General features: G+C 47.7%; 7 protein-coding genes across 7 annotated transcripts; 1 reads left to right on the top strand and 6 right to left on the bottom strand.

Annotated features, from left to right (window-relative positions):
• Positions 1-613: 613 nt before the first annotated feature.
• F5147DRAFT_699953 (uncharacterized protein) lies at positions 614-1,739 on the bottom strand. Its single transcript, XM_041437656.1, has 2 exons — positions 1,576-1,739; positions 614-1,515 (listed from the first exon to the last, which is right to left on the bottom strand). Exons 1-2 carry the CDS (start codon positions 1,655-1,657, stop codon positions 707-709), a joined length of 891 nt encoding a protein of 296 aa, XP_041291795.1. The 5' UTR covers positions 1,658-1,739; the 3' UTR covers positions 614-706.
• A 314-nt stretch (positions 1,740-2,053) lies between these two features.
• Positions 2,054-3,520, bottom strand: F5147DRAFT_746199 (uncharacterized protein; the record flags this gene model as incomplete). Its single annotated transcript, XM_041439823.1, has 8 exons — positions 2,054-2,247; positions 2,294-2,355; positions 2,405-2,555; positions 2,610-2,803; positions 2,859-3,008; positions 3,061-3,166; positions 3,218-3,284; positions 3,353-3,520. The coding sequence occupies 8 exons, from the start codon at positions 3,518-3,520 to the stop codon at positions 2,054-2,056; spliced, it is 1,092 nt and encodes a 363-aa protein (XP_041291794.1).
• A 207-nt stretch (positions 3,521-3,727) lies between these two features.
• F5147DRAFT_699948 (uncharacterized protein) lies at positions 3,728-5,487 on the top strand. Its single transcript, XM_041437655.1, has 4 exons — positions 3,728-4,112; positions 4,162-4,305; positions 4,358-5,141; positions 5,201-5,487. Exons 1-4 carry the CDS (start codon positions 3,739-3,741, stop codon positions 5,255-5,257), a joined length of 1,359 nt encoding a protein of 452 aa, XP_041291793.1. The 5' UTR covers positions 3,728-3,738; the 3' UTR covers positions 5,258-5,487.
• A 325-nt stretch (positions 5,488-5,812) lies between these two features.
• F5147DRAFT_699946 (mitochondrial ribosomal protein L37-domain-containing protein) lies at positions 5,813-6,433 on the bottom strand. The gene is made up of 3 exons (XM_041437654.1): positions 6,291-6,433; positions 5,998-6,237; positions 5,813-5,947 (listed from the first exon to the last, which is right to left on the bottom strand). The coding sequence occupies exons 1-2, from the start codon at positions 6,424-6,426 to the stop codon at positions 6,005-6,007; spliced, it is 369 nt and encodes a 122-aa protein (XP_041291792.1). The 5' UTR covers positions 6,427-6,433; the 3' UTR covers positions 5,813-5,947; positions 5,998-6,004.
• Positions 6,434-6,568: 135 nt separating this feature from the next.
• On the bottom strand, positions 6,569-9,377 carry F5147DRAFT_699941 (uncharacterized protein). Its single transcript, XM_041437653.1, has 6 exons — positions 9,085-9,377; positions 8,733-9,026; positions 8,463-8,681; positions 7,970-8,397; positions 7,839-7,918; positions 6,569-7,785 (listed from the first exon to the last, which is right to left on the bottom strand). Exons 1-6 carry the CDS (start codon positions 9,283-9,285, stop codon positions 6,989-6,991), a joined length of 2,019 nt encoding a protein of 672 aa, XP_041291791.1. The 5' UTR covers positions 9,286-9,377; the 3' UTR covers positions 6,569-6,988.
• A 251-nt stretch (positions 9,378-9,628) lies between these two features.
• F5147DRAFT_699939 (plasma-membrane choline transporter-domain-containing protein) lies at positions 9,629-12,560 on the bottom strand. The gene is made up of 6 exons (XM_041437652.1): positions 11,506-12,560; positions 11,067-11,453; positions 10,630-11,018; positions 10,404-10,581; positions 10,275-10,350; positions 9,629-10,223 (listed from the first exon to the last, which is right to left on the bottom strand). The coding sequence occupies exons 1-6, from the start codon at positions 12,489-12,491 to the stop codon at positions 9,777-9,779; spliced, it is 2,463 nt and encodes an 820-aa protein (XP_041291790.1). The 5' UTR covers positions 12,492-12,560; the 3' UTR covers positions 9,629-9,776.
• An 8,254-nt stretch (positions 12,561-20,814) lies between these two features.
• Positions 20,815-21,660, bottom strand: F5147DRAFT_774753 (uncharacterized protein; the record flags this gene model as incomplete). Its single annotated transcript, XM_041441632.1, has 2 exons — positions 20,815-20,923; positions 20,978-21,660. 2 exons carry the CDS (start codon positions 21,658-21,660, stop codon positions 20,815-20,817), a joined length of 792 nt encoding a protein of 263 aa, XP_041291789.1.
• Positions 21,661-24,891: the final 3,231 nt, after the last annotated feature.

Here is a 24,891-nt window from a genome sequence, read left to right as displayed (position 1 = left end):
CTTGATCCTGAATCAGGCAATACTACCAACAGGAGATGCGCCGATCCGACAAAGCACCATTTCTTTCATGTTCGGTATCAACTGCTAATTCAGCAACATCGTTCTGGAGGAGTTTCGTGGCATCACAATGCTTGTATTCCCATCGAGTCCGTTGATACTAACCCGATCTGGGGTGCACTGGAGACATGCGATCAGCAGTCGTTCTATCATCATCGACATCAGTGACGCCTGTCGCATGTCCTGCAGGCCTTGTGCTTCTTGATCAGGAGGACTATACTTTTTCGACTTACCTCATGGAAGCCGGCCGGACAGAGTGATTGGGCGATCGGTCACGGTAAATAAGTCTCGAAATATTTTTGGGCGTGTAGTGACCCGAATATTAATATACATTCTTCCCTTACGACTTTCACAAGCACGATTGCATGTACACCTCATTGAACGTAGTGTATCAATTTGCAGCTGAACATGAATGCAATACGACGTAGACTGTAAACCAATATATAAGAAAATTTGCCGTGGCAAGTGAAGGCAGTTAATTATTTTGGTTTGGAAATTGTCGCGCTACGTTGTGAGGACAAACTTATAAACCAATTATTTGGTTTTATGATATATTGTTGGACTAATACAAGGTATCCTAAAGTGCCTATTGCTTCCTGTACTATTGCTACAGACGTTGTGTTGTCCTTCCTATTACTGCCAGCCCGACTTAATCCTCGAAACGACCCCTATCAGTCCACTGGTAACGAATCTCTTGACTAGGAAAAGTATTTCTACAAAACTTTATCAAATAATCAACGCCGCCCGAAAGCGGTAGAAATCTCTCCATAGCGGACTTGGCAGCAGCAGCCCTTGACCTCGGTGCCGCCTTCGCAACCGTGCGCGATCGCAAAAACAGATGACAATCCTCAAACATGCGGTCAAAAATCTGTACCAACCGCTCCATTGGTACTACATCGATGTTGACGCGCGCGCATGTCTGGATCTCGACAGACAGCTTAATGAGCACGTCCACAGGTGGCAGTGCACCAAACCGCAAGCAAGCGATATTGCTAAAACTCGAAAACTCCTCATGGATCGAAGGGGAGGTACCCAGGGTACTCCATTCCCCATTCATGGCTTTTAACGTAGCTCGTACGACCCACAGACGTTTCTCGAAAAACTTCTTTCTTCTCGTGATGAGGAAAGGAAGTACGTCTTTGTAATTCTTCGTCTGTGGGTTCGTGATAATCGTGAAGAATTCGTGTGCGTCCATGAAGTCTTGCATAGTTTCGCATGAATTGTCTTCGAATGATAGTCGATTTCGGAGGGGTTTGTGTAAGATGAAAGACAGCTCCGGTGAGCTGTTTATCGTGACCGAGACCACCTCTTCACGACTGTCGGATTTGGATAGGTAGGATGTGATCGTGTTTGTAATGACATGTTGTTTGGGAATTTTTTGGGGCGGTTTGCGTCTAGGACGGATTGTGAGGTCGTCGTCGTCGTCTACGGATCGTGCTGAATGGGGCATGCTACCTGCTAAGTACATTCCGATGGGTCCATTTGTTCCGAAGTATGTCAATGACGTAGACCACTTACGTTCAGTTTCCTCCTTATGGTTGGATCGGGAGAGTGACGAGGAGTTCGAGGTGGTGCTAACAAGCATTAGCGTGCTAGGCATTTCACGAGATGGGCGAGCAAGAATAACAGAGGCTGTCCCGACTTTGCTGAGGGGACCCGAAGTATTAATAGGAATGTTGTCATCAATGAATGGAAGTCGTGAGAAAATTTAACATCCGATCGTCGATCCACAATTAATTGAGCCACAACCACATTAGGTTGACAAATATTATGCGACGCAGAACTGAGGCGCGTACATATAAGAGATACGTACATAAGAACGAAAATGGTAGCTCAGATAGAAGTACAAAAGTAGACCATCCAACTTTACATAATGTTGGATTCCACACATCTTAAGGCTATATAATACAGTTGCAGAAACGATATCGAGACAGAGTTGTCAGAATAGGGCAATGCGAACTTGCGGTCGACAGATCCAACAATTGAATAAACATCATCATAACTTGGCTTTGGCCTTGTCGTTAATCCGAATGACAATTTTGCCAAACTGATCCCCGCGCTTCATGAGCTCGAAGCCTTCTTCTGCAGCTTCAAGTCCTTCGAGGACATGGGACACCACTGGGACAATGCGATGCTCTGACATAAACGTTGTTGCGTCTGTGAGATCCTTGAGGGAGCCCATTGTCGAACCTTCCGCACATTCAATATTGTCATTCAAGCAAGCAGGGAAACTTACCGATAAGCCGCTGATTCTTGAGCACCTCTCGCATGGTGAACTTGATTTGGGGATTTGCGGTCCTGTAATGATGCTGAGTGACATTTCAAGAAACAAACCTCCTTCGCTTACATCCCATAGACCACAACTTTGCCGCCCTGCTTTAAGACACTGTTCACTCGTGTGATAATGTCTCCACCGCCAGAGTCAAGAACTGCATCAATCTTCGCAGATTTTCCGCTATTCTTTGCCAGAAGGGCAACAAGATGCGATGGCCAATCCTCTGTAAGATAGTTTGAACCTACAAGACGAGTGGTTCGAGATCGTTAACCCTTACTTAATTTATAGTTCACTCCGCCCTTGGCTCCAAGAGCAGTTGCTTTCCTAATTTTTTCCTCGCTACCACTCGTAACATAGACATTAGCGCCTCTGGCTAGACATAGTTGCATGGCAAGAAGCGCTACTCCTCCACCTATTCCGGTAATAAGAATATTCTGGTCTTTGGATGCTTCAGCATTGACAATCGCAGCTCTAGTTTCAATGCATTCAGTGATAGGACGAAGATGGTACCGCGGCAAAGACGGACCTCCAAGCAGTTAGGCCACCAAGGGGCCAAGCAGAGACTTGAATATCATCAAGATGATCTGGAGAACGAATAACCTGATTTCTTTCCACCACAATGTATTCGGAAAACGTTCCTAACGGAGGGTTGCGGCCACCCCCAAGGATTCCGAAACTGCCTCTGCATGAGACGTAAGCCAATGTAAATAGACAAATATGTAACCCACTCCGTTTCCGGCGCATCTTGTTTGCTTTCCCAACCTCGCATGGGTGTCAGGAAGACGCGTTTGTTCAGGAGTGCGTCATTTGAATCCGCCGATGCAATTACCGTGCCTGGGTTAATGCCCTCAGTTTCCCCAACTCGGATTATTACTGTGATATTACCTGCTCCATCAGCACCGAAGGCACTTCCAAAGTTGATTCCGGGGTATTGACCAAGGCGTATCCAAAGCTATCAGGGCGTTCAGATGAGCAACGAGTTCTTGCCGCAGCCGATGTTACGCTGGTCAAATCACTCACGTCTCGATGGTTGAATGACACAGCTCCCATTTTCACAAGGACTTCCCCTTGTTTTAGTTGCTGCAGTGGGCGTGTCTCCAGGACAGCATGATGATAGACAGGCGTTGCTTCCGCGGAGCACTTCTTAATGACCAGCGCTCGTGTTGATTCAGGAGTTCTGGTAGCCATCATGATAGAGTATAATGCAGACCACTTAAAGACTGCCACGCTAATACGAGGATGTGAGTTGCATAGCTGTTTACCGGTCACCTGCCAGTGAAATCATATGGACTTCAACTTGTGAGAATATGATATTGTGCTTATGTAATGTATTTCGGCAGTGGCACTTGTAAGTTGTTAGGAGCCGATAATAATAAGGTTACATTCCCCTTTTCTTTTCAGCTATCATGAACACTTATTGCAGCGTGTCAGACATAGAGGCAGAAGCCCTCGTCCTAGCACTATCTCTGTTAAATATTGAAGAAGTCGAAGGATCACGCAAAGGAAAGTTACGGGAGGACGCCTGCTTGACGGATGAAGAAATTGCATTCAACTTTCAGGCAGAATACTTGAAGGCATCCTTGACCGAACTTCAAGACCGCAGATTTGCACTAAGCCTCGATGAAGCACTCGAAACAGACAGTGCGGCTCTCAATGTGTTGTCCCGCATCAACCAAGGGGAGCAAGATGATCATCTTTCTGCGCTTGCCCTTGAAAGAGGCAATGAGGTACCAATTCCTACACACTCACAAGAAATACTCGAATGGACTGTATCTTTGTCGTTCGTAAATCTCATTTTTGATTTTATATATTACTAACGACCTCTCCAGTGAGTTTGGCTCCACTATGTCCAGTAATAATGATATCACAGGTGCAGTTGAGCCAGACCTAGATGAAATGAACGACCTCGCCGAATCCTCTCGTCTACAGTATCATAGGGGACAACTTTCAGCTCGTGACAGGATGCCATCTCGGTTAGGCACATTTTCCATTTCATGACCTTGGGCTTATATCACTTTGTCCCAGGGTGGAGTGTGTCATATGCGGTGATCTTGTCAGACGTTCGCAAAGTTTCAATGCTCCGTGCTCTCATTTTTACTGTCGAGGTTGCCTTGTTAACCTTGTAGAAGCATCTACCAGGGATGAAACACTCTACCCCGTGCGATGCTGCCAGCAGCCTCTTCCCGTTGCGAATCTCCTTCCATTGCTTTCATCGGACTTGCGATCCCATTTCCAGGAAAAATCTGCAGAGTTCGCAACTACACCGACTTCACGGATCTACTGTCCCAATCAGATCTGCTCCAAATTTTTAGGTTCATCTTCTGGCCACAAGTCTGAGATTACCTGTACAAGTTGTGGAACACGTGTGTGCTCCGCATGCAAGAATCGAGCCCACTTGTTTGAAGACTGCGCTGAGAATGCCCAAACATCAGTGGTCAAATCCCTTGCGTCTCAAATGGGGTGGCAGACCTGTCCGGGTTGTCATGCTATCGTGGAACTTTGCCAGGGGTGTTATCACATGACCTGCCGATGCTCGACGCAGTTTTGTTACTTGTGCGCAGCACTGTGGAAAACTTGCGATTGCCGGCAATGGGATGACCAACGTTTGTTGGATGATGCTGAAAGACGCGTATATAATGAATTCGGGGCACGTGAAGCAGCTGCACGTCCGGAAATTTTTGTGGACCGTGTTTACCAGAGGATGGCAGAGTTGGAGGATAACCACGAGTGCCTTGTGCACCGATGGGTGTACAGGCATGGTGGTGGATGTTGTGAGGAGTGTCATGATAATTTACGAACTTTTTTGATGGTGAGATTATCATCTTTAGAATTAATGGGCCGTGTGCTGATGATTCTCGCCAACTCAAGCGTTGCAGACATTGCCAAGCCTTGGTATGTAGGCGGTGTTCAGTGAACCGTCTTTGAGATTGGCAACATTAGTTATGAAGGTGAGGTACGAGATCTTTCACATGAATAATAGGTTTGAATTTCTGGAGCTGTAAGCAGGAGGGCTGAAGAGTTACATATCACGGGTAAAACGAACTGGTCACCAGTCCATCGAAGATTTCGGAGTTCTTGCTTTCGCCGCAAAAAAAACATTAATATTTATGATGTTACTACTAAAGTCTTCATCATAAAACATCGTTTATCATTTATACTTATGACGAAAAATTTACAAGGCGCAAATGTGAAAGAAATAAAGGTAAATTTAAAGCAAGAGGTTTGGAAAACTGGCATGTAGGAGGAATCAAGACCATGAGTGCCAACACGACATCAAGTCTCAAGTAAAATGACACATCTACCGCTCTCATTTAGTCACGACATTTAACTTGAGAAGGAACGAACTTCTGTTCTTACTACTTGGTGTAAGATACTGAAGTTGTGGCTTCGAGCATTGCAGTTAAGTATGTGTGCTTCAAGGGGAGGCCTAAAGCACTTGATGCAATGCGATACGAAGCACTGCATACGCAGTTCGTCCAGGCACGTGTTCAAAGATGCGAATATTATCATTTTCAACACGAAGCAGCACATTTCGACACAGTACCAATAAGGTAACTCACGTCTCAACTGACACGGCCCCATCTAGCGCAACCAGTTCTCGCCGCTCAGAGTCATCTTTAGGAATGTGTCTGAGAGCGTTAAGTACGAATAGCCAAATTGCTCACCGTTATATTACTGTGTCTTCATGAAGTTCTGGTCTTTGATACGTTGTTGATTCTCCCTTCTGAGCCGTTTCTTCTCTGCCTTCCCTCCAGGTCCGTCATCTGCATATACTTTCGGCTTCATAAGGTCCCATAGCCACGGAGGATACTCGTCATCAGGTAGAGCTATTACTGGAGGCTGTCCTTTCAGATAATTCAATCCTTCCAGGATTGTACCTGGTGGACATGACGAAAGTGTCTTTTCTGGAATAAGTGTTAATATGAAGCACTGTAGTTTTCTAACTCTGCATGTTCACCTTCAGCAGCCGACGTGTCTTTTGCACTTACGTTCAGTACCCGTTCAGTATTCGAGCTCTTTGCGGCATAGCCGCGTGCAAGACACGGAGAGAACGCTTGCCGAATGGACGACCGAGAAAGTGCAAGAAAGGACATTGCAGTTCGTGACATTTTCGTCACAGCACGATGTCACCTCGGGACGCTCACATAAGCTCAGCTTAATCGATGGCTCAGCGCTCAGCGCTCAAACTATGAACTAAGAATCAAGAATCAAAGAAAACCTCGCAAACTATCCAGTCATAGGTAATTTTATTGTGAACATACTACGTTTTCAGAACTACAGCTGATGTCAAGATACATATTATATGAAACTGTCAGTCATGTTGGTGACAAGTGATACTCAGGCTGGATACAACAATATTGAATCCAAGATAAAACTACCCTTTTCTTTTTAACGTCATCTTCATTCACACCTTGGAAGAACTAGCACATGTGTTAGAACGCACCTTCGCCTATGGTTTATCTGCCGAATCGAAAGCATTGAGAAGGAAACAACACCACATGCAACGGAGCAAGGCGAAAGTCGGCAACGCCGAACCCTAGTCGAACAAGCAAGGTGGAAATCGGCACCGCCGATCCCTAGTAATTAAGTCTGAACACTTTGATAACGAAGAGCACATGTAATCAAGCGGAAAATATTGAAGAGCTGCGAGGAGAACTACCCTTGGCGAAGTGCCGCTCTCGCTTGATCAGCCCGTCGTATGTTCTTGGCGGTTACCGCTTCATCGAGACCTTCTGACTCGGGGATATTTTCTGCGCTTGTTATCGCACCGAGTGCAAGGCTCAAGGCGATCTGACTTTGTCCAGTGCGGATAGCCATCTCTGATGCATTCCCAAGGGCCACGACGAGTTGCTTTCGAACACCCTTGACTTCCTCAGCATACTCTCCGCGCGTATACCTGTCAAACGAGACTAAGGAGGCCGCAAGTTCTGCAGAGGACACGAAGTGCATCCGAGCGTAATATGGATTTGATTGAGTAACCTTCCGTCCAGACTCTGTACGAGACTCCACACGCCGGAAAGCGATTAGCAGGAATTTCCGTATGATGTCGGGATGTGTAATCATTTGTACTTGATCTAATGAGGTTGCGGTTGAGAGACCATTCGGTGCCTTCTTGAGAGCTTGGATTGAGTCGAGAACACCCCGTTGAGCGAGCACGGCCAACAATCGCGCGAGCGCTGTAGGGCCCATGACAACTTCCTCTGCGATCTGCAAGGGGGAATCTACCTGGGGAGCTGCATGTGAGTCGCCGACTTGCAGTGCGAACATATCCTGTGTTCGCTCCGCATACATCAGATGGTCTTCTTCGTTTTCCGGATCTGCTTCTTTTATTTTCTGCGATGCAACGTAGGCCACACGAAGGAGAGACTCCAACTCTGCGTTGGTAATTCCACATGAGTCTGCCGCATGAGTCAATGTAGTAATCAACCGCAGGACTGTGATCCGTTTGATGCCTGAACAAAACAAAACTCAGCAGTAGAGCATCTTCTGACCCCGGCTACCATACCTCGTAATTCGAATGCAAGTTGAAATGTCCTTTTCCCAAGGAGAGTTTTCGCTCCATAATTTTTGACGTTGTTGAACAACCTGTGAACAAAAGGGTTAGAGACAAAAGTGCAATCAAGAGTAGGAACTGACGACTCGACATGGCGCCAATCCTCTTCTTCGACGCTCATCCAGACTTCAATTAGCTTCCCACTCCAATCTTGTCTTTCAGTGAAAATCTTTAGGGCTTGAGACAAAGCTTTCCACTCCTGGGTTCTCGATGAGCCGTCCAACGGCGAAGACACACCGGGTACTACGTAAGGGGGCCATTGGAATAGAAGTGCAAGGATTTCACATGCAACCGCGTCACTTTGCCGCTCAGGGTACCATGCTGGTCGAGGCGTGATCGCGCAATCAAACAACAAATCGACAATTTGCGGTCTTTTCTTGAGAATTTCAAGGCGAAACTTGGTGGGCAATATGGGGTAGGTACAAAGAAGACCTTGAGCAGCCCAGAGAGCATCGTCATGAGCCAGTCCTGAGTATCGCAGAGCACATTTAGCCACCTCTGCTTCGGAAGCCTTTGAGACAGGTGAGGAGGAAATGGAGTTAATTCCATGGACATGTCCGCAGCAAAAAGACCTACATTTTGCCCTCTTAAAACAATTATTCCACCTTGCCATTTTGTCTCCGGAGCATAGAACTGTTCAACAAAAATTCGGGGTCCTTGAAGCACAAACACACAGAGCTTCGCAATGATATCCGCCACCATATCCGCAGGAATCCTGTCCCCAATTAGACCAGCCAAAGAGCGAATGGTACAAGCAGCAAGTCTGCGATGCGCACAGAGCCAGCTATCTATGTTCTATGTTCCATCCTTCAGATTTCGCCCAAACGACATCGCATGTGCCCTCACCTTGAAGCAGAGGTCTACAATGTTGTGATTCATCATTTCCTCGGCAATTGATTTTCTTTCTACATCTGTCCCTACGTGCAAGAGGTCGTCCAGCACTGCGAGTCCACAATAACTGGCCAGAGCATGTCCATTCTTCATGCCGAGCCTAAATGTGCCATATCTCGACGTAATCAAAATCATGACTTCGACCAGGTTGTACTTTAAGCAGGTCTTGATCAGGAAGTTAAAACCGGTGGGTGCTCGTTGTACTTCAATTGCAGTCCTTGACAATGTGGTCCTATCCCAGAGGATGCCCTGAAATAACCAGCAGTTGGAGTTAAGTTCAAACGATTATGACACAGACGCTACGCACAGTCCATGTACAAAGGAAATCCGGATCCACCTGGGGGTCTTTGAGCCTGGCAAGATCTCTAGCCATATAACCATCCAAGACATCGCGGTTGACAGTATCAAAAGTCCGTTGGATTTCGATTTCGAGCGACTGTTCCCACTGTGCATAGGACTCAGCCATGATAGAAGGGTCATAGGGACCTTTGAACTGATTTGCTGACATTTCTTGGTCGATGTAGTAAACCTTGAATCGGGCGCTACCTGATAGAACCGCTCAGAACCGTCGAAGCTTGATGTTGTTGATGTTGCTTTGAAACAATCAGTGCTCCGAGTCATAAGCTACGTGTGTCGGAGACATCGGAAGTTTCGGAACGCCAATCTGGGAGAACTTGGAACAGTAGCAGTACGCGTTCTGCATCTCACCTGTGAACATGCGGACGTTCGAGGGGACTCTCTGGTCAGAGGGATTTGAAACGAGGACAGTACTACTAGCTGGGCCATGTAGCTACTTCGAACCATACTGACTCACAGCAAATCTTCTCAATCTACAGGCCTGGTCAAGAACCATGAATATGTAGATGGAAATATATTAAATACAAAAACAAGACATGCAAATATACAGCATAATGGGATTAATCTATCCTAAGATGTCACCATCATCGCAGATTAGTGTGATTATAAACAAGCTCAATTGCCCAGTTCTAAGTACTCGTGTTAGAAAAGCCCTGACCCTGGGAAAAGCTGTGACTCTTCGCCGTGCTCGTCGTCTTCGTCAAGGCTCTCGTCGTCCACTGACGCACGACCAGGTTCGGGGGAGAGATCGTACCCACGAGTTTGCGCTGCAGGTGCATCAAACCCTATAGGTTCGTGTTCGAAAGGATCAATATCTGCATCTGGGATGGTTGGCTGTATCGGCTGGACAGGTTGAGCAGGTTGAATAGGGCGTGGAACAGGTTTCGGAGAGGGAGGGGTAAATTGTTGAGGTACGCGCGGTGAGTCGGATCGCGGAGGAGAGATGACTGTTGGACGCTGTGCCCTAGTCGGAGATGCCTGTTCAGGCCGACCTGATAACGACGAACGCGGCTGAGCTTGCAGTTGTGGTGGAGTTGCAGTCTGAGGTTGTGATCGAGCTGCGGTCCGAGGCTGTATCTCGTATTCGAGCTGAGTGTGAATTGTAAGTGATGTTCCAAAGCCGATCCAAAATACACTCACAGCAGCAAATACTTCCTCCCTGTGTCTCTCACCCACATCCTTGTCGATGCAGTAACATAGATACAGTGTATCAGCACTAGTGTGGCAATGATTAGCACGAGAATGTTGTGCTGGTTGATCATAACATACACATCCTTGACTAGTCCTATGCAAAACAAGCCCACGAGTGCGGTGACACCACCAGCAAGTAACGAGGCTCCCAAGGCATAATCAGGTGCGCCTAACGTGTGTGCGACAAAAAGATACGTCACAAGTGCGAAGGGAAATGTGGGCGTTAATGGTGCATAGGTAAGCATCCGTAATGGTGCTGAATGGCATGTCAGCTATGACTCTGCGAAACAAAGATATTACGCACGCTCAGTCTTGAATTTCTTGCGGTACCGACCAGCGCTAGTAGTCTCAACGGCAGCAGTGAGAGCCCGGGCCCTCCTTGCGCTCACAAAGAAGGGGTCTCCGGTCAACCCAGTATATACGAGGGCATACTTGCTCAAGGATGTGGTAACGCTCTCTAGGTATGAGACTGCCATACCTGAACCAAATATTATAGGCTGACACCATGGACGCAGTGCAAGCGGTAGATAGAGCGGAAGCCAACGTAGGGCCAGGATGAGAAGTCCTAGCAATCGGATACCCGTGAGAATGAGCGCGCTGAGGACAATCGATCCGAGAGAGGGATATGCAGCCCGCAAGAGAGCAGCATGAATGATGTGACTATCGCTTGGCAGTGGAATTGGAACATCAGGGCTGAGGTCATGAGTAAACGAGATAAAAACTGAAAAAAAAAACGCTTACTCGGCAAAGTACCAAGCACCAATAACACCTGCACAAGTCGTACGCAGCATCCCCTTCGCGATGCCCCAGCTCCAAAACCACACACCAACTACACCAAATATTGCCCAGTTCGCCCACCCTTGAACATGCCCTTCTAGTGTCCCATTGGGTTCATAGACATAACCAATCAAAAGGAGTCGGAATATCACGGTAATGAATGGTATAGATGCAACCAGCATCGTAAGAAGCATCGCGGGAGAGAGAGCGAGAAGGAAAGGATTTGCAATGAGAAGCCGTGTGGTAAGATCGAGGATAGAAGAAGTTGAATGGATTTCTCGGGGTAAATTCACTAGGCCTCTGGCAGTGATGACAGAGAGAACGAGGGGTACAAGTGAGAATAGTCGAAGACTGGATACCCTAATGAGCTTCCGCGGTCAAAACAGACGAAAAGAGTGCTCACCCGACTGTCTCACCCCAAGTCGGTTCCTGGTCTCCATCCCACATGAAACTACCAACGAATGCCCATATAGCAGAGATAAAAAGTGTAGCTGGTATGAATACTGATGTCGCGATCATGACTGGACGAACAAATATGCGGAGGAGGAAAACGTGGACATATGCCATAAGAGCGCTCAGAAATGTCAATATGGTAAGCAGGGGTACTGTATGCAGCAGCGTTGTGTATGGGAGCGAAACCCCCCGTCCGTCGTCCTTGCGAGTCTTGCCAAAGAATAGCAGTAGAATGGAAAAGAAGACGCATACAGAAACACCTGTACACCAAAATATGGTCCAGTGCGAATCATTAAACTTCCGTCGAGCCCGAGTGATATGCCGCGGATCTGGTAAAGAGAATACGTCGATGGGGCGTGTGGTGCCATCCCTCGGCAGAAGTGACTCAGTCAGAGATAAGGAAACAGGCTCGCGAGCTCGTGAAGGTGGAGGCGGAGGATGCTGTGGTCTAGCAGAGCGATTGGGCATGGGTCTCGGTGAGTCGATTGTAGGTTCAGGTGAACCAAGAGATGAGGATGAAAGGGACGGTAAAGGCGAGCGAATTCTTCGAGGAGGAGATGCCTGGTGGGCAAGCCAGCCCTTTGGATAGTCTTGGGACTCAGCTTGGCCATAGTCGGAAGCCATCAAAGGAATTGACTGAGAAGTATGATGAGAGGCCCCTGGCAGGTTATCATCCCCTTCGTCGAGGCGTAGATATGGGTCTTCATCATCTATATCATGTGCTCGACTCCTAAAATTTCCGCGACTTGACAGTCTGCTTACACGCAGATGAGGGTCGTCAACGTCGTCAACCTCTGTATCATGATCATCACCTGCACGAGACCCTTCGTCGGTTGTGAATGAAAAGAATAAAGGCTGCGAAGAGGACAGACTCGATGCTGGATTATGCTGCTGGGTCAAAAATTGAGAGGCGTACTGAGCAAAAGACTTTGCCATCGCCAGACCACGTCTGCTTGTTAGTCGTAGTATGCAGAATTGGTGAGCGAGTCTCCCCGGGAGCTATGTGGCAGCTCTTGCCCTGTGTTAAAAACCTGGTCCAAGATGACTTGCGTATCCGTAGGAAACTTTTGCTATATTTGGATATTACCGCCAGTATACTATTCGGTGCCATTCTCCTCGTCGTCTTCTGTGATAGATCTACAGACTGCTTCTCAATCGTAGCCAAACGTTAACGCTCTGGGACCCGATCGAGCCGCCGCGTCACCGTGTCTGTGTATTTGCATCAAATTATCCGTGTCTCTCGCAGGAATGCACCAGACCCGACAGCATCATGATGTGTCGAGCCTCGGCAATACAACTTGAAGACCTACTAGTAGGCACTATTTGAGCCTTAGGCTGTGTCACCTATTGAATTAGGACCGCAAGGTGCTCAATCAATAAAATGGGTCCGTGTTATTGTTGTCATCCTTTGCGACTGGATTATCAACTGCATCGCCATCATGATAGTACAGCAAAGGCCACCAAATGTGAGGTAGTATACCACCACTCCAATGTGCAAATGACACAAGTATTTGAACAGGAAATCTGGATCCCCAACAACACGCATGCGTCTGTGTAAAGATACTACTTCGTCTTGCAAAGAGCGAGTAATGCATTTGGCCGCGTAGCCAGCCAGATCATCCTAGGAAGGTGTACCACTAGTTCACACACTAGCCTGCAGGTAGATAAATCTGTGGCAGCGTATCTTGTGGATAGCTTTATGAGGCTATAAATCGAAACTGCAACGAAACTTTCCATCAGATGCACTTCCTTGGCGAAGCTGTGAGCGGGGTAGGTAAGAGATCTCTAGCGCCGTCCTGTCAGGGCCCCCACTGCCGCCGCATCAGAGAACCGGTGAGAAGAAGATATTAAAGGATTTTGTCACAGAACATATGACCAGGTAAATGCACCGCAATCAGCATAATCGCCAGGAAAAACTCACCGGTACGCTGTTCGCCGAGCGCCAGCCTTGTTACCTTGAACCCCTTCCCAGATTCCAAGTAGAAACCAGGCTGTGTGATAAGCCTGAGCGCTGAGCGCCGAGCCTTATCGGGATGGTCACTTGCATGACCTTCTTCAAATGCATAAAAAGACAGCAAAGAAAATCCATACCTTCAGACTTTCGAACCATTCCATACTAGCACATTCAAGTTGTTGCATCTGCCATGTGAGCTTTTCTTCAACAATATGGTCTCTTGTAGACACCCAAGTACTGACCCAAAACCCCCAAGCTGAATCATAAATTTGCATTTGCCTACACTTGTCATGAATACTGTATCCAATGTCGATCAAGTATCTTTTTCCAGGACAAGGCCAAGGTTCATACCTCGGGTAAGAGATGTCTTTGACGAGCCCCTTCTATTGTAGCTCACAACATATTTACAGAACAAGGGCCACCTCCAAGCCTCGTACCCATTATTGTCGAGTTGACACCTACAGTACATGCGCATCAGGAAGCAGCCGAGCTCATAGCCTTTTTGTTTGACTATACACGCACAGTGTTCTCTCGGGCACTGTTTGTTGAGAAGCATGAACCACGAGTCGGCTCGTACTCTAGTACGCCAATAGCCAAAGAGCTGAAACCCTATCTATATTTTCCGAGAGATACCGAATGCATACATTTTATGACGCTTCATCTAAGAATCATGAAGGGAATGTCTCATCTTCGAGCACACTTAGCTCGCCTCTGAGGATGAACTGTCTTCCTTCTATCAAGGACTAACTACGAGAGATTACATATACCTCACCGTAGTTTTATGAAGTTTTTTCCCATATTGAAGGCTAGCTATAGCCTGATGTCGACAATACATTTAGTAGTTGTAAAACTGTGTGGAAGTGTGGTATTGATGTAATTATAGTGAAGCGGCCCGGATGACCGTCACTCCGCCCGGATCACTCCTTTTCTCGGGCGTGCAAACTTGTGCAGAGTGTACTAGGTCGATCATGGAGGCTAACTTGAAGTTCTATAGCGCCTGCTATTCTTGCAACACTGTACGGCTGAAGACGCGAGAAACTTGCGCACCGAGGAATGTCATGGTCGCTAGGCAGACGAAGGGGTTCCACTGGGGGTGGCCCGTGGTTGGGCATTCGGATCTCAGAGTCTAAGGGGGGCCGGGTCCATGCAGTGTCGATGGTAGATGTTGCTGCCACCATTAGCAGCCGCAGCCGCCTCACCAAGTCGGCCAAAAGTCGAACCTCCTCAGACGCCCGCCGAGAAAACAAAATTTGCAGTCACAAAATTGAAATCTTCGCTTCCTTGCTGTCCGGCCGCCTACTAAGGCTTGGTCGATCAAAACTTCGAGCGCCGATGGGCTAGCAATTGGCTCCACCAGATAACGTGCTGCAGCCCAAATGCCCATTTGAAATCATTGGTTTTGTCAATATCTGGCCTATTGCAATCCAAGAGAGCTCACCGCCTATTTTGAACGCGTTCAATATAAACATCCCCGTATTTGCCAACTTTCCTAACTGCCAAATTGATAATGACACCAGTAGAGACCTTCCAGGGTCATGATGAATTCATTAGGCCCAAGGGTTCAGGACCTACTTTCGGGGATTGCAGTTAATGATCGGCCTTCGGGGTAAGACCGCTTGGCGATAGGACCTTGCAGTAGAATGAAGGGGCGTGAGCAGGGAGTATATGTAGTTTTGAGGGATGGCCAATGGGTACTGAGTTGTCACTGCTAATGGAGAGTCGTCCCGCAGAGCTCAAAACTTGCAAGGATGACTGGGATCACGAAACTATTTTATGAGCAGTCTCTTCATGACTGACATCTCCGCAGATCCGGACAGCATGTGCCTTGCCACGAACAAGTCGCCAGATGGTACGAAGATATGGAATCTTGACACATGATAGATCGTGGTTCATTCGACAGTGGTTATTTGGGACGGTATTTTCTCATCACTCGAATAAACTCACTGTGAAGTCAGGTGCTACCGTGTTGGTAATGCCTCGGAAGTATCTGAAGTTATTATGGGGTGTGGGAGACTTTGCGGTGAGTTGCAGACATACAACAGTGTTCTGGACAACCTGACCATTCTGACCAGCTTCAGGCACGGTAGTGCCAAAATGATATATGAGTTCGATGCGCTGATGCTGGAGCCTCACTGTCCGAGAGCTCTGTTGCGAAGGGTTTGATGTTTAGATTCCCATCCTGCCCTACTCTCACCTGACTCATGCCAATAGTGGCTTCTCAACCGGATATGAGCTGAACACCTACATATGCAGCATTTCACAATTTTGTTAGCATCTAACCTGCACAAGAGCCACAGCCCAGTGTGCACATTCATAGATGTGTCAACATTCTCTTGCAAGACGGTACGTCTGAAATACATGCCTTACTCGGTATTCAGCCTGCCCCGACACCTCGCGCTGCTTCCTTGCGCCGTGATCCAGCGATATTGCCTATGATGTTTTCGCCTTTAGTCATGTTCACTTTCTCCTATAATGGACCCATAATAACCCGCTTTTCTTTGCTACCTGCCCTCTTGCCCTTTACCCCACAGATGCGGTTCTTGTTTGTGACCACGACCTTCGTGTTAACCATTTATATTTGTTGTTCCTTATTTCCTTTCGAAGTTGACTAGACAATCGCCCTGTAGTCCCCAGCTAATTCCTTACTGCCCCGCTGCTCCTCTTTCGAATCATCACTGCATTCAGATGTAGTTCCCATGGAGAACGTAAGTGTCAAATCATTATCGAACTCCTATTTACAATTCATCAGTCTCGACCCATATCGGCATCATCCAATCTCGCACCCTCTGTCAGTACTGTCATAACATTCACACTCTCTATTGAATTGCGTTCACGCAGGTCATACACTATCGTCGATTTTCCTCTCGCGCAGGTTTTAAGTAATGATGATGGCTGGGTGCCCGACGAATACTTCAAGTTTAACCTTCCTTCACAGAACTGGGATTCACAACAGCATCCTGGGCAGCGTGATAGATAACCTGAAGCAGTCTGCATTTCTGTTTTCACAGTGACTTCGCGAACATGAGTGGGTGTTTTCACTTTATCACCGTCACGACATAATTTACCCACAAGTGTCTGCAGACAACAAGTCTTCAATCAGGTTCAATTGGAACCCTAGATGGATGACATTCGAGAGTATCCTCGGTATACACAGTCTATCCAACACAACTTTTCATTGCGATTATCACCATGTCTATGTTTTGTTGATCTCCTTACGCATGATATAGTTGACTTATCTCGTCTTCCGTCTCGCAGCTCCTCAGCGAATACGAAGTGTTGGAAAACGCCGCAAAACACTCGTTGACAGATAACACCGTCTGTTGGTCGTGCCGTGCTTCTGTGACACTGATCAGGGCTGGTAGGTCTGAACCCTGCGCCACGCAGCACATCAGAATCCCGTTTCCTGATCGCTGCTGTCAAAAGGGTTTCGTCCAATGTAAAAAAGGTGTAACATACACAGCTCGTATCGAGCATGCCAGCTTTAGGGGTTATCTAGACGGTGAGTCTGAAGACATCATTCACTTACATGCATCGAGTCTGACTTGACGAACAAGGTCTGATTGCATCAACGATGCATTGAACACACGCCGTTGTGCCACTTGCATCTGCGAACCCGCCACTGACCTTTGTCCATTGTCCTTCGGCTAGGAGGCAGCTACGCATACATTGCTTTAAGTCAAAAGGAAATGACTTCTTTCCGTCCGCGGTTCGTAATCCCTTGATGCTGATCACCGCGGTGCTAGCACCGACCACAAGGAAGCCATCATGTGCGCATCCAACCAAATCCGTAACCTACGGGGTTACCACAAACGGATCAAACAAAGACAATGTCGTACCACAAGTCGGAAAAACAACGCAGCGTGATTACAGCGCGTGTCTTCTTCGGGTTCATACTACCCCACACATTGGCCAGGATTACGAAACTAGTGTGTGCCTTCACGGGAAAGAACGCTGGCAAGCGTTACATGATTGGGGTGTTGTTTGGAAGTTTGGCAGGACCCTTTTGATGCGCAAGGCATATTTTCAGCCAGGCCAATTGTTTGCCGATATGGCATTCTAGGGTTGCATGCAGGCGTGAGTGTTACAAGTTGAAGGCTTGATCCATGGCTCTTCCATGGTATGGCGGTGTAAAGAAGGGCGTGTATGGGAACTCGTAATTGGCTTGAAACCAGCAGCACGCCCTATAAGTAGATGCTGCGTACCACAAGTTGGCATTGTGTGGCCAGGCCAGCCTGGCCTAGCATGGGTTAGTATGCAGAGCCTTGAATATTAACAGATCGAAACTATGTACCACATATGTAACTTTTTTATTATAAATTACTGATCAGAAGATGGTTCTGATCTTCTCATAATATCCACACGTGGACGAGCGTCTCTGCGGTAATCCCAATGCAGTAAAACCTCGACGAGTATCACGTACTGCGAAAGCAACGCGGGAAGAATTGTGATAGAATGGAACGAATGAAACAAAATTAACAAGATAGGTCCATAAGTCTATCTTCGTCGAGCGCCTTGGCCATGAAGTTATCACGATGTCCGCGGATTCACTCAGCCACTCATCATAAATGAACAGTACTTCATCAAGTTGAGAGTCGCCCCGCGATCGTACGAGATTGGCTATTCGTCGAAATGAGATGAGTGGGACTGAATGAAGTCTTCGATGAGATACATGCGTTGTTGGTCTGTCTTGGATGAAGCTCTCCCCCAGTCATATCTCAGGAGGAGATGCCAACGTTTGTGCGATCGAATTTGATAGACCCGAAAGGAAAAGGATGATCCGCTTAAATCAGAGGTATAAGCTGGTATAGGCATATACAAAGGCACACTGATTCGGGATCTAGCGAAATGAAATAGATAGGAGAGTGTCAAACGTCTTCAAGACACAAGAGATAATCGCTGGGCAAAGGGAAATCGATGAGATTGCGGGCAGAAGCGCAGGTCATTAGACTCACCGAGGTTGCATGGATGATCTAGAACAAAGGAGGGGAGAAGACAAAGCATGTGATATGGTGAAGGGCGAATCTGAGGAATGTCAACAACACCGTCCATTTGATGCCTTTCTTCGACAATATTGAGAGCCAAGCCATACAGTGGCGGAGTGGCACAAGCCTGCAGTGCAAGCCTTGTGTCGAATCAATTGTATTGCCCATGCTGCGATAGATGCTTAATCCGTCACGGAAGTAAAGTGGCTTCAGTACTCCGCTCTGGCAGGTTCATTAAGCCTCCAGTCTCTAAATTCAATACAGGAACACAGCATTCCTATGCTGAGCAGGGAAAGCTCCACGCCTCGCTGATACCGTGAGGTGCTCATAACAAGAGGACTTCTTCGCTTCCTCGCTAGATGGAACTACCGTTTCCTGTACCAACTTGGGCGATGGAGGACGGGTATTGCTCCCGCGGTGCGGCTCGGCTAAGCTGAAGAGCGGATCCCATATAAAACGGATAAACGATGAAGCAAGAAAGCAGGCTCTCTCGGATAGATAGCGAAGAGAATAATCTGACGAATAGTGTGTTATCTTATCAGGTTCCGGCTCGGGAGCGCTCTACAGAGCAGTTTTAAACTCACCAGAATGAAGAGTAAGAATGCAATGCAAAAAACTCGCGGGGAAGTCAGAAGCGCTGCTAAAAACTCGCCTTTCGAGTGAGGACTGATGGACGCCGATCAGACTGCATCTGGCGAATGAGCCGGATACAGAAAAGAGCTATCACTTACCACATAAAATAGGATGCGCAGCATTGTTTGAGCTGCAGATAACTGATCAAGCAAAAGACCGAACGCGTTGCAGAGGGCGTGTGGGCTCGACCCTGGATTTACTGATCCAAATACGTCTGAAGATTGAATAGTAGTACAGAGTCACGCGTCAGGCAGAATGACAGCATGGATTGGAACAGCCAAAACTGTTGCGGTGATGTTACGTCGAGGGCTGACGTGTGCAAGAGACGGTTAAAGGCCTAGGCGACGGAGCGATGACACAATATGCATGTATAAGCAGTGGATAGTTGGATAACTGAGAGGTAACGTGTCCAAATGGGAATGTAAATCACGGACAATCGGAAGAATTGGCCGGAATCGAGAGCGCAACGTTTGAGGGTTTATCCCACAGGGGTGACGCGTGTGGGGTAGTCGAGACGACATCAGTACGCAATCCCGCCGGAACGAACGCGTCGTGATAGGAACAAGAGACCACGCGCCTTCCGACTCTTTGTTTTACGTTCATTTTTTGGAGCTGGATAAGGAGTCGAGGACGGGTCAAGGACCGAATGCCCACGCCACGTCGGGGACGAAGGCTTCCATTCCAGTCGTGTCTGGTTTAGCGCAGAAAAAAAAAACTTCGCTTGATGAAGCGACGAGTCTTGACGGAACGATAAGACTGCTAGCACTACGCCACATCGGATCGGGTCTCCCATTCCCGTGGTATGCAGGATGGGTGGCCACACAGTACGATGCTGCAATATAGACAAATCTGGTGAGAGAACAGGATAACGCGTACAAATCTGGCAAGTTGGAAGGGCGCCCACCCTTTACGGTCCACAAGCAGTATTGGTACTCATGCATGAGAGAATGGCAGTTTTGTCTAATCGAGAGAGATAAGGAACTTATGATTGGAGCACAGGGTACTCAGCCAACTATGTGCGGCGTGACACCAGAGGTCCGCTGAAAGAGAAAGGCATGAGGCGGCATGAGACGGTGATGACCTGTCAAAAGTACGGAAAATACCGGGCTAGGCCGACGGAGCACTCAATCTGATCCCGAAGGGAAGATGCGGTCATTTCGTTGTCATTCAATCGTGTCTCCTCCAAACTACGTATGCTACTCCTTCTTCGTTCCACTAATTGCGACTCCTTCGCTCTCCTTCTGTCCTTCCCTCTGCTCCACTTATCGGATCCCCATAACTCCCAGGAAAATCCCACCGGGGGACGTAGATAGATCAATACATATCCGGTCCGTAACAATGAATAGAAATGTGAATGCATGACTGTTGCATAGATGTCCATTGCGCGTGCGAAAGCAAAATTGAAAACGATGCGAAAATAAGAAAATGCCGAGGGATGCAAATGCGAATGTGAATGTGAAGATTGCGCGAGTGGAGTCGCGCTTGCAAGAAAGCGCCGCCAAAAAGCGAAGTTGAGAAATGCGACGTCGTGTTGAACAATAATATGTGCGCATGGACAGGTGCTAGGCACGACGTGTCCCGCTGGGTATTGGGGGGTATGCAAAGTTGCGACCCTCGGCGACATGCGCTCAAAAGGAAGAAAGCATAGACATTTGCTGGCGCGAGGGGTATGATAACATCGGTGGCGCATTTAGCCCGACATTCTCCGCTGAATTCTACGCTTCGTCCGGAATAGACTAAAGCGCAGGCTCAGTGTGAAGGCGTGCCACTGACGGCGAATAGCATGTCCACACGTAGGTCTACAAGTACATTGTCAGCTATTGAGACGCGATTCAGTTGGGAATATAACTCACGTCCAGTCACTGTCAGGTGCAAGAGGTTGGGGCGCCTCGATATGAGGGTTCTCAGGATATGTCTCCTTCTCAGTCTGAGAATGTTTCTGAGGAGATTTTGATCGCGAAGTGAAGTACTTCTCCCTGAGAGGTGCGTGTTCTTGATGATCTAGCTGCTCATCTTCATCTTCGACTTCAACCAAATTTCTTGACTCATACGACGAAGGCTCGTCGTAGGGGTAGTAGGCAGGGGAAGCATAGTAAGTGGTAGTGGATGGCCGCCTCCGTTGCTTCTCCATAGATGCCCGTCTCTGGCAGATCTCCTCATCTTCCTCTGCATCACTCTCGTCCGAATATATCCGCCCCAAACTCGGTTTAGAATGCGCATGGCCAAAAGTGGGGAAGTCACGGAAATCAGGATCATGCAGGTCACCGTGGTGATCAACATAAACCTCCCTGATAGCAGTTCGTGAGCCTAGTGCCTTGAATGATGTTTGATGTGACGGCGATGCATATGATGGGTCAAGAAGGCGCGCGATGTCAGAAGCGCGGGTTGAGGGGGAATATGTGCGATGTGCAGCAAATGGATTCACGCTGAAGTGCTGCGAGGATGGGGAAGGAGAACGTTTACGTCTGAGACGGTGTCTTTCAATTGGTGGAGATGGTACACTGTGTGATGTGGATGCAGAGTCATAGGATGCCATGGTCGACGTTGGATCGAATTGAGTAGTACTGGTGATTATGCGGGGCATGTCCGCACAACTATAAAAAGGTTCTTGGAAAGGTGCGCTATATGTATGGCGCGAAATGTTGTTATTCGGGTCGGATAGACTATAGCCAGATTTGTGGGCAGGGAAGGCGGGCTACTTGAAAATTAGAAGCACGGCGGGCCGTCACCGAGAAAAAAAAATTCAAGGGTCGAAAAGCGAATTGGAGGATTATATAGTAGATCCCAAGTTTAAGCCGATATATGAAGGACTTGATATCGTACAGGTTAAGGGGGAGGGATACACGGACATGATGGGAGGACAGGAGGATGTTTATATACGCAGTGACAAAGGTGAGCTGTAAATCCGGCAACCCAAGACAAACCGCGTAATCGTGCACCTTGAAATCCAGATTAGGAAATAATATCCGATTATGGGGTGATGCCATGTCAAGTCATCCGATTTGGGTCAATCTGAGATATGCGGCGATTGCGCCAAGAATTGTCCTTTTTTTCTTTATCGCCTCAAAGTAAGTCTTTATCAGGAAATGCCCTCTCGTTCCACGTTCTTGCCTCGAGTTTCTGTTAAGAATTATTATTATATTATTATGTAGATTATCGCAATCAGAATATTATACTCGAGGTTGGCACGACTTTGCTGTGCAATACCGACCAAGCCGGGCCAAATGACTCACACTGCATCCGCAAGCACCGCAGCTGACTCAAGTACTCGACTGCTGACTCAACCTTTTCCCCTTTATCCCGGCTTCTTCCGCGCATGCCGCCGGTCTATATCAGGTATATCCACGTGAACCACGTATCATATCGTCTCCATACATTGCGAGTCATCGCATGATATCACCAATCAGTTCGGTCATAATCATTCACCGACTATCGAGAGCGCCTAGTATTTCGATCTCACCGGTAGAACATTCACATTAAGCTCCCGGTTCACCATCCTACCCGAAGACAGTTTCAGGCCTCGAAAGGGGAATCGGACCGTGGCCTCAGGCCATGAGTCTCGTCTAGGCCAGTCTCTGTTCGTGCGTTGTAATATCGGCATATCTAAACCATAATTTTGTGTGGTTTGAGATGCGTCTAGTTTCATATAACAGTGATCCCCGCCGAGTTTCGCAAGGCCAAACCGCCGTCGCAGTAGACCCCATTATAGCACCTTATGCGTGTGTTCTATAGATTGCTTTGTGACCCTTTGAGCCTTATTGGCGAGCTGCCACACCGTGCCGCCGCCCTCGTGTCAACCAGCTGCCATCTTCCTGTGACAAATTACATCCAACCACATCCCGAACCCACCTATTTAGCACATCTTCTGTTCTTAGTTGACCGGACCTTTCTCTGTTTATTCATATCACAGGCTAAAATGGGCGTCAATGGCCGCATACTCCGCATTGGCCTTGGATAGACGATCTTTTGGCCAGAAATATCCCCATTCTCCCTCACGGGGTTTATCGTAAGCCTTCAATTAGCTTGTGTGGCAAATTTATCCACACACATGTACTCTACCAGCGAGTCGTATCCCAAGTTCCCTTTTTCTCTCCCAACGGTGGGCGTGGAGGGCAGAGGGCCCCACGGAACATGGGCCCAATCCAGATAACTTCAGACCAGCCAGTGACTACCCATACCCATGGAATGGAAGAGATACCCTGGTTACTTCTTTGTAGAATTGACATCACCTACGTGTACAGCTTGTAGTGCCACGCCATTACCTGGGGCCATTCCCTCGTTGTAGTCACGAAGTTCTCTCGTTTTGATCACATCATGTCATGCCGCATTAAATATGTGCCTTTGCTTTTATCCCTTTTGGCCATGAAGGGAGCGCTTATTATTGGATGGCCTTGATTTGGTCGTGTACAGCCGGCCTTGGCCAACCAGTACTGATACAGCAGGCCATATGGCCTTTGTCCTGCCATCGATGCATTGATATGGTCACAAGATGCATACACCACCAGTAAACACGTTGTATGCTTGGCACGATCTTGTATGATGCTGACTGATATCCTTTGATACCACGTATATGGCGTTTTCATCTCTTTCCCCAGGAACCGGTTATTATGCATCGTGGGTCTGGCTATTGTCCTGATCCCGTCAGAGTAGGGTAACTGATTTTGTTGTTATCTTATCTCCCTAGGAATCATGGTCAGCTGCCACTAACTACGCACACACAAAACCTTCGCTTGGTTCTTAAAGGCCGACTGAGACTTAAACGGATGTTCCAGTACACCCCTTTCCCCTCGGCTCATTTCGAACCACTCTGTTAATATGCTCCACACCCGCTTCTTCGGTTTCCCCATCCTATCCGCTTACCGCTTACCGCTTTCCAGAGTTCTAGATGGCGTCCCCCTCTCTCCGAATGGAGCTCCAAACCCCTGAAGTACAATTCAAACAAAAGTCTCCCGGTCATCAATTACCACATCTAGTCGCCGTCTCTATCTCGTGGCCCACGGTAACAAGCGAAATGGATAACAGATTCAGCGCCCTTCACGGATTTGCCTGGTGTGATTACATCGAGGTCCGGCTTGATCAACAACGATCTACATATACGTCGATGGAGTCCAGACTGTTATCGATCTGTACCTCAAGCTGCCGGAATCTGGACCGTCACCGTCGGGCTGATCGATTAGCTCCAGCCCGAGGTCATCCAATTTTCGCTACTGGTAAGCTATTATTGTGCGCAGTCATCATCGAATGACGCCGATTATCTTATAATGATCGATAACCTGACGATGACCAACGCATTACCTACGTTGGTAATCAGAACGCCTTTGTCAACTCAACATGCACATTCCTCACCAATGGGCGATTACTGATCCCACACTGATAATCTCATCTTCGAACCTCCGCGCATTATCTTTACCTCAACACGATGGATCCTCGCGGTTCTGGATTTCCAACGAGGACCGTTGACCCATATGAAACTCCATACTGAACGCTCGTCGTGTGTTAGAAGACATCTATTGGCACGTTTTATTCATATCATCCGGCCATCTCCTTGTGATAATCTCATTTTAGAGTCATTTTCAACACTCACAATGAAAGGCAAAACGTGAGATATTGGTCATTGCTGCGCCCGTCGCCTTGTGATCCACCTCTTTCATCTGACTCTTGTAATCTTCAGGCTGGGCGGTGCCGCTGTGGATTATTCGCGGTCGACGAAAGTGGCTGGGATAGCAGCACAGTGCCGCGTTGTGAATGTTGATGGAGTACTCCCAAA

This window comes from Suillus discolor (genome assembly GCF_016758755.1).
Source record: "Suillus discolor strain FC423 chromosome Unknown F5147scaffold_34, whole genome shotgun sequence".
Taxonomy (NCBI): Eukaryota; Fungi; Basidiomycota; class Agaricomycetes; order Boletales; family Suillaceae; genus Suillus; species Suillus discolor.
Note: the sequence above shows the minus strand (reverse complement) of the source record. Positions and strands in the feature narration are given on the sequence as shown.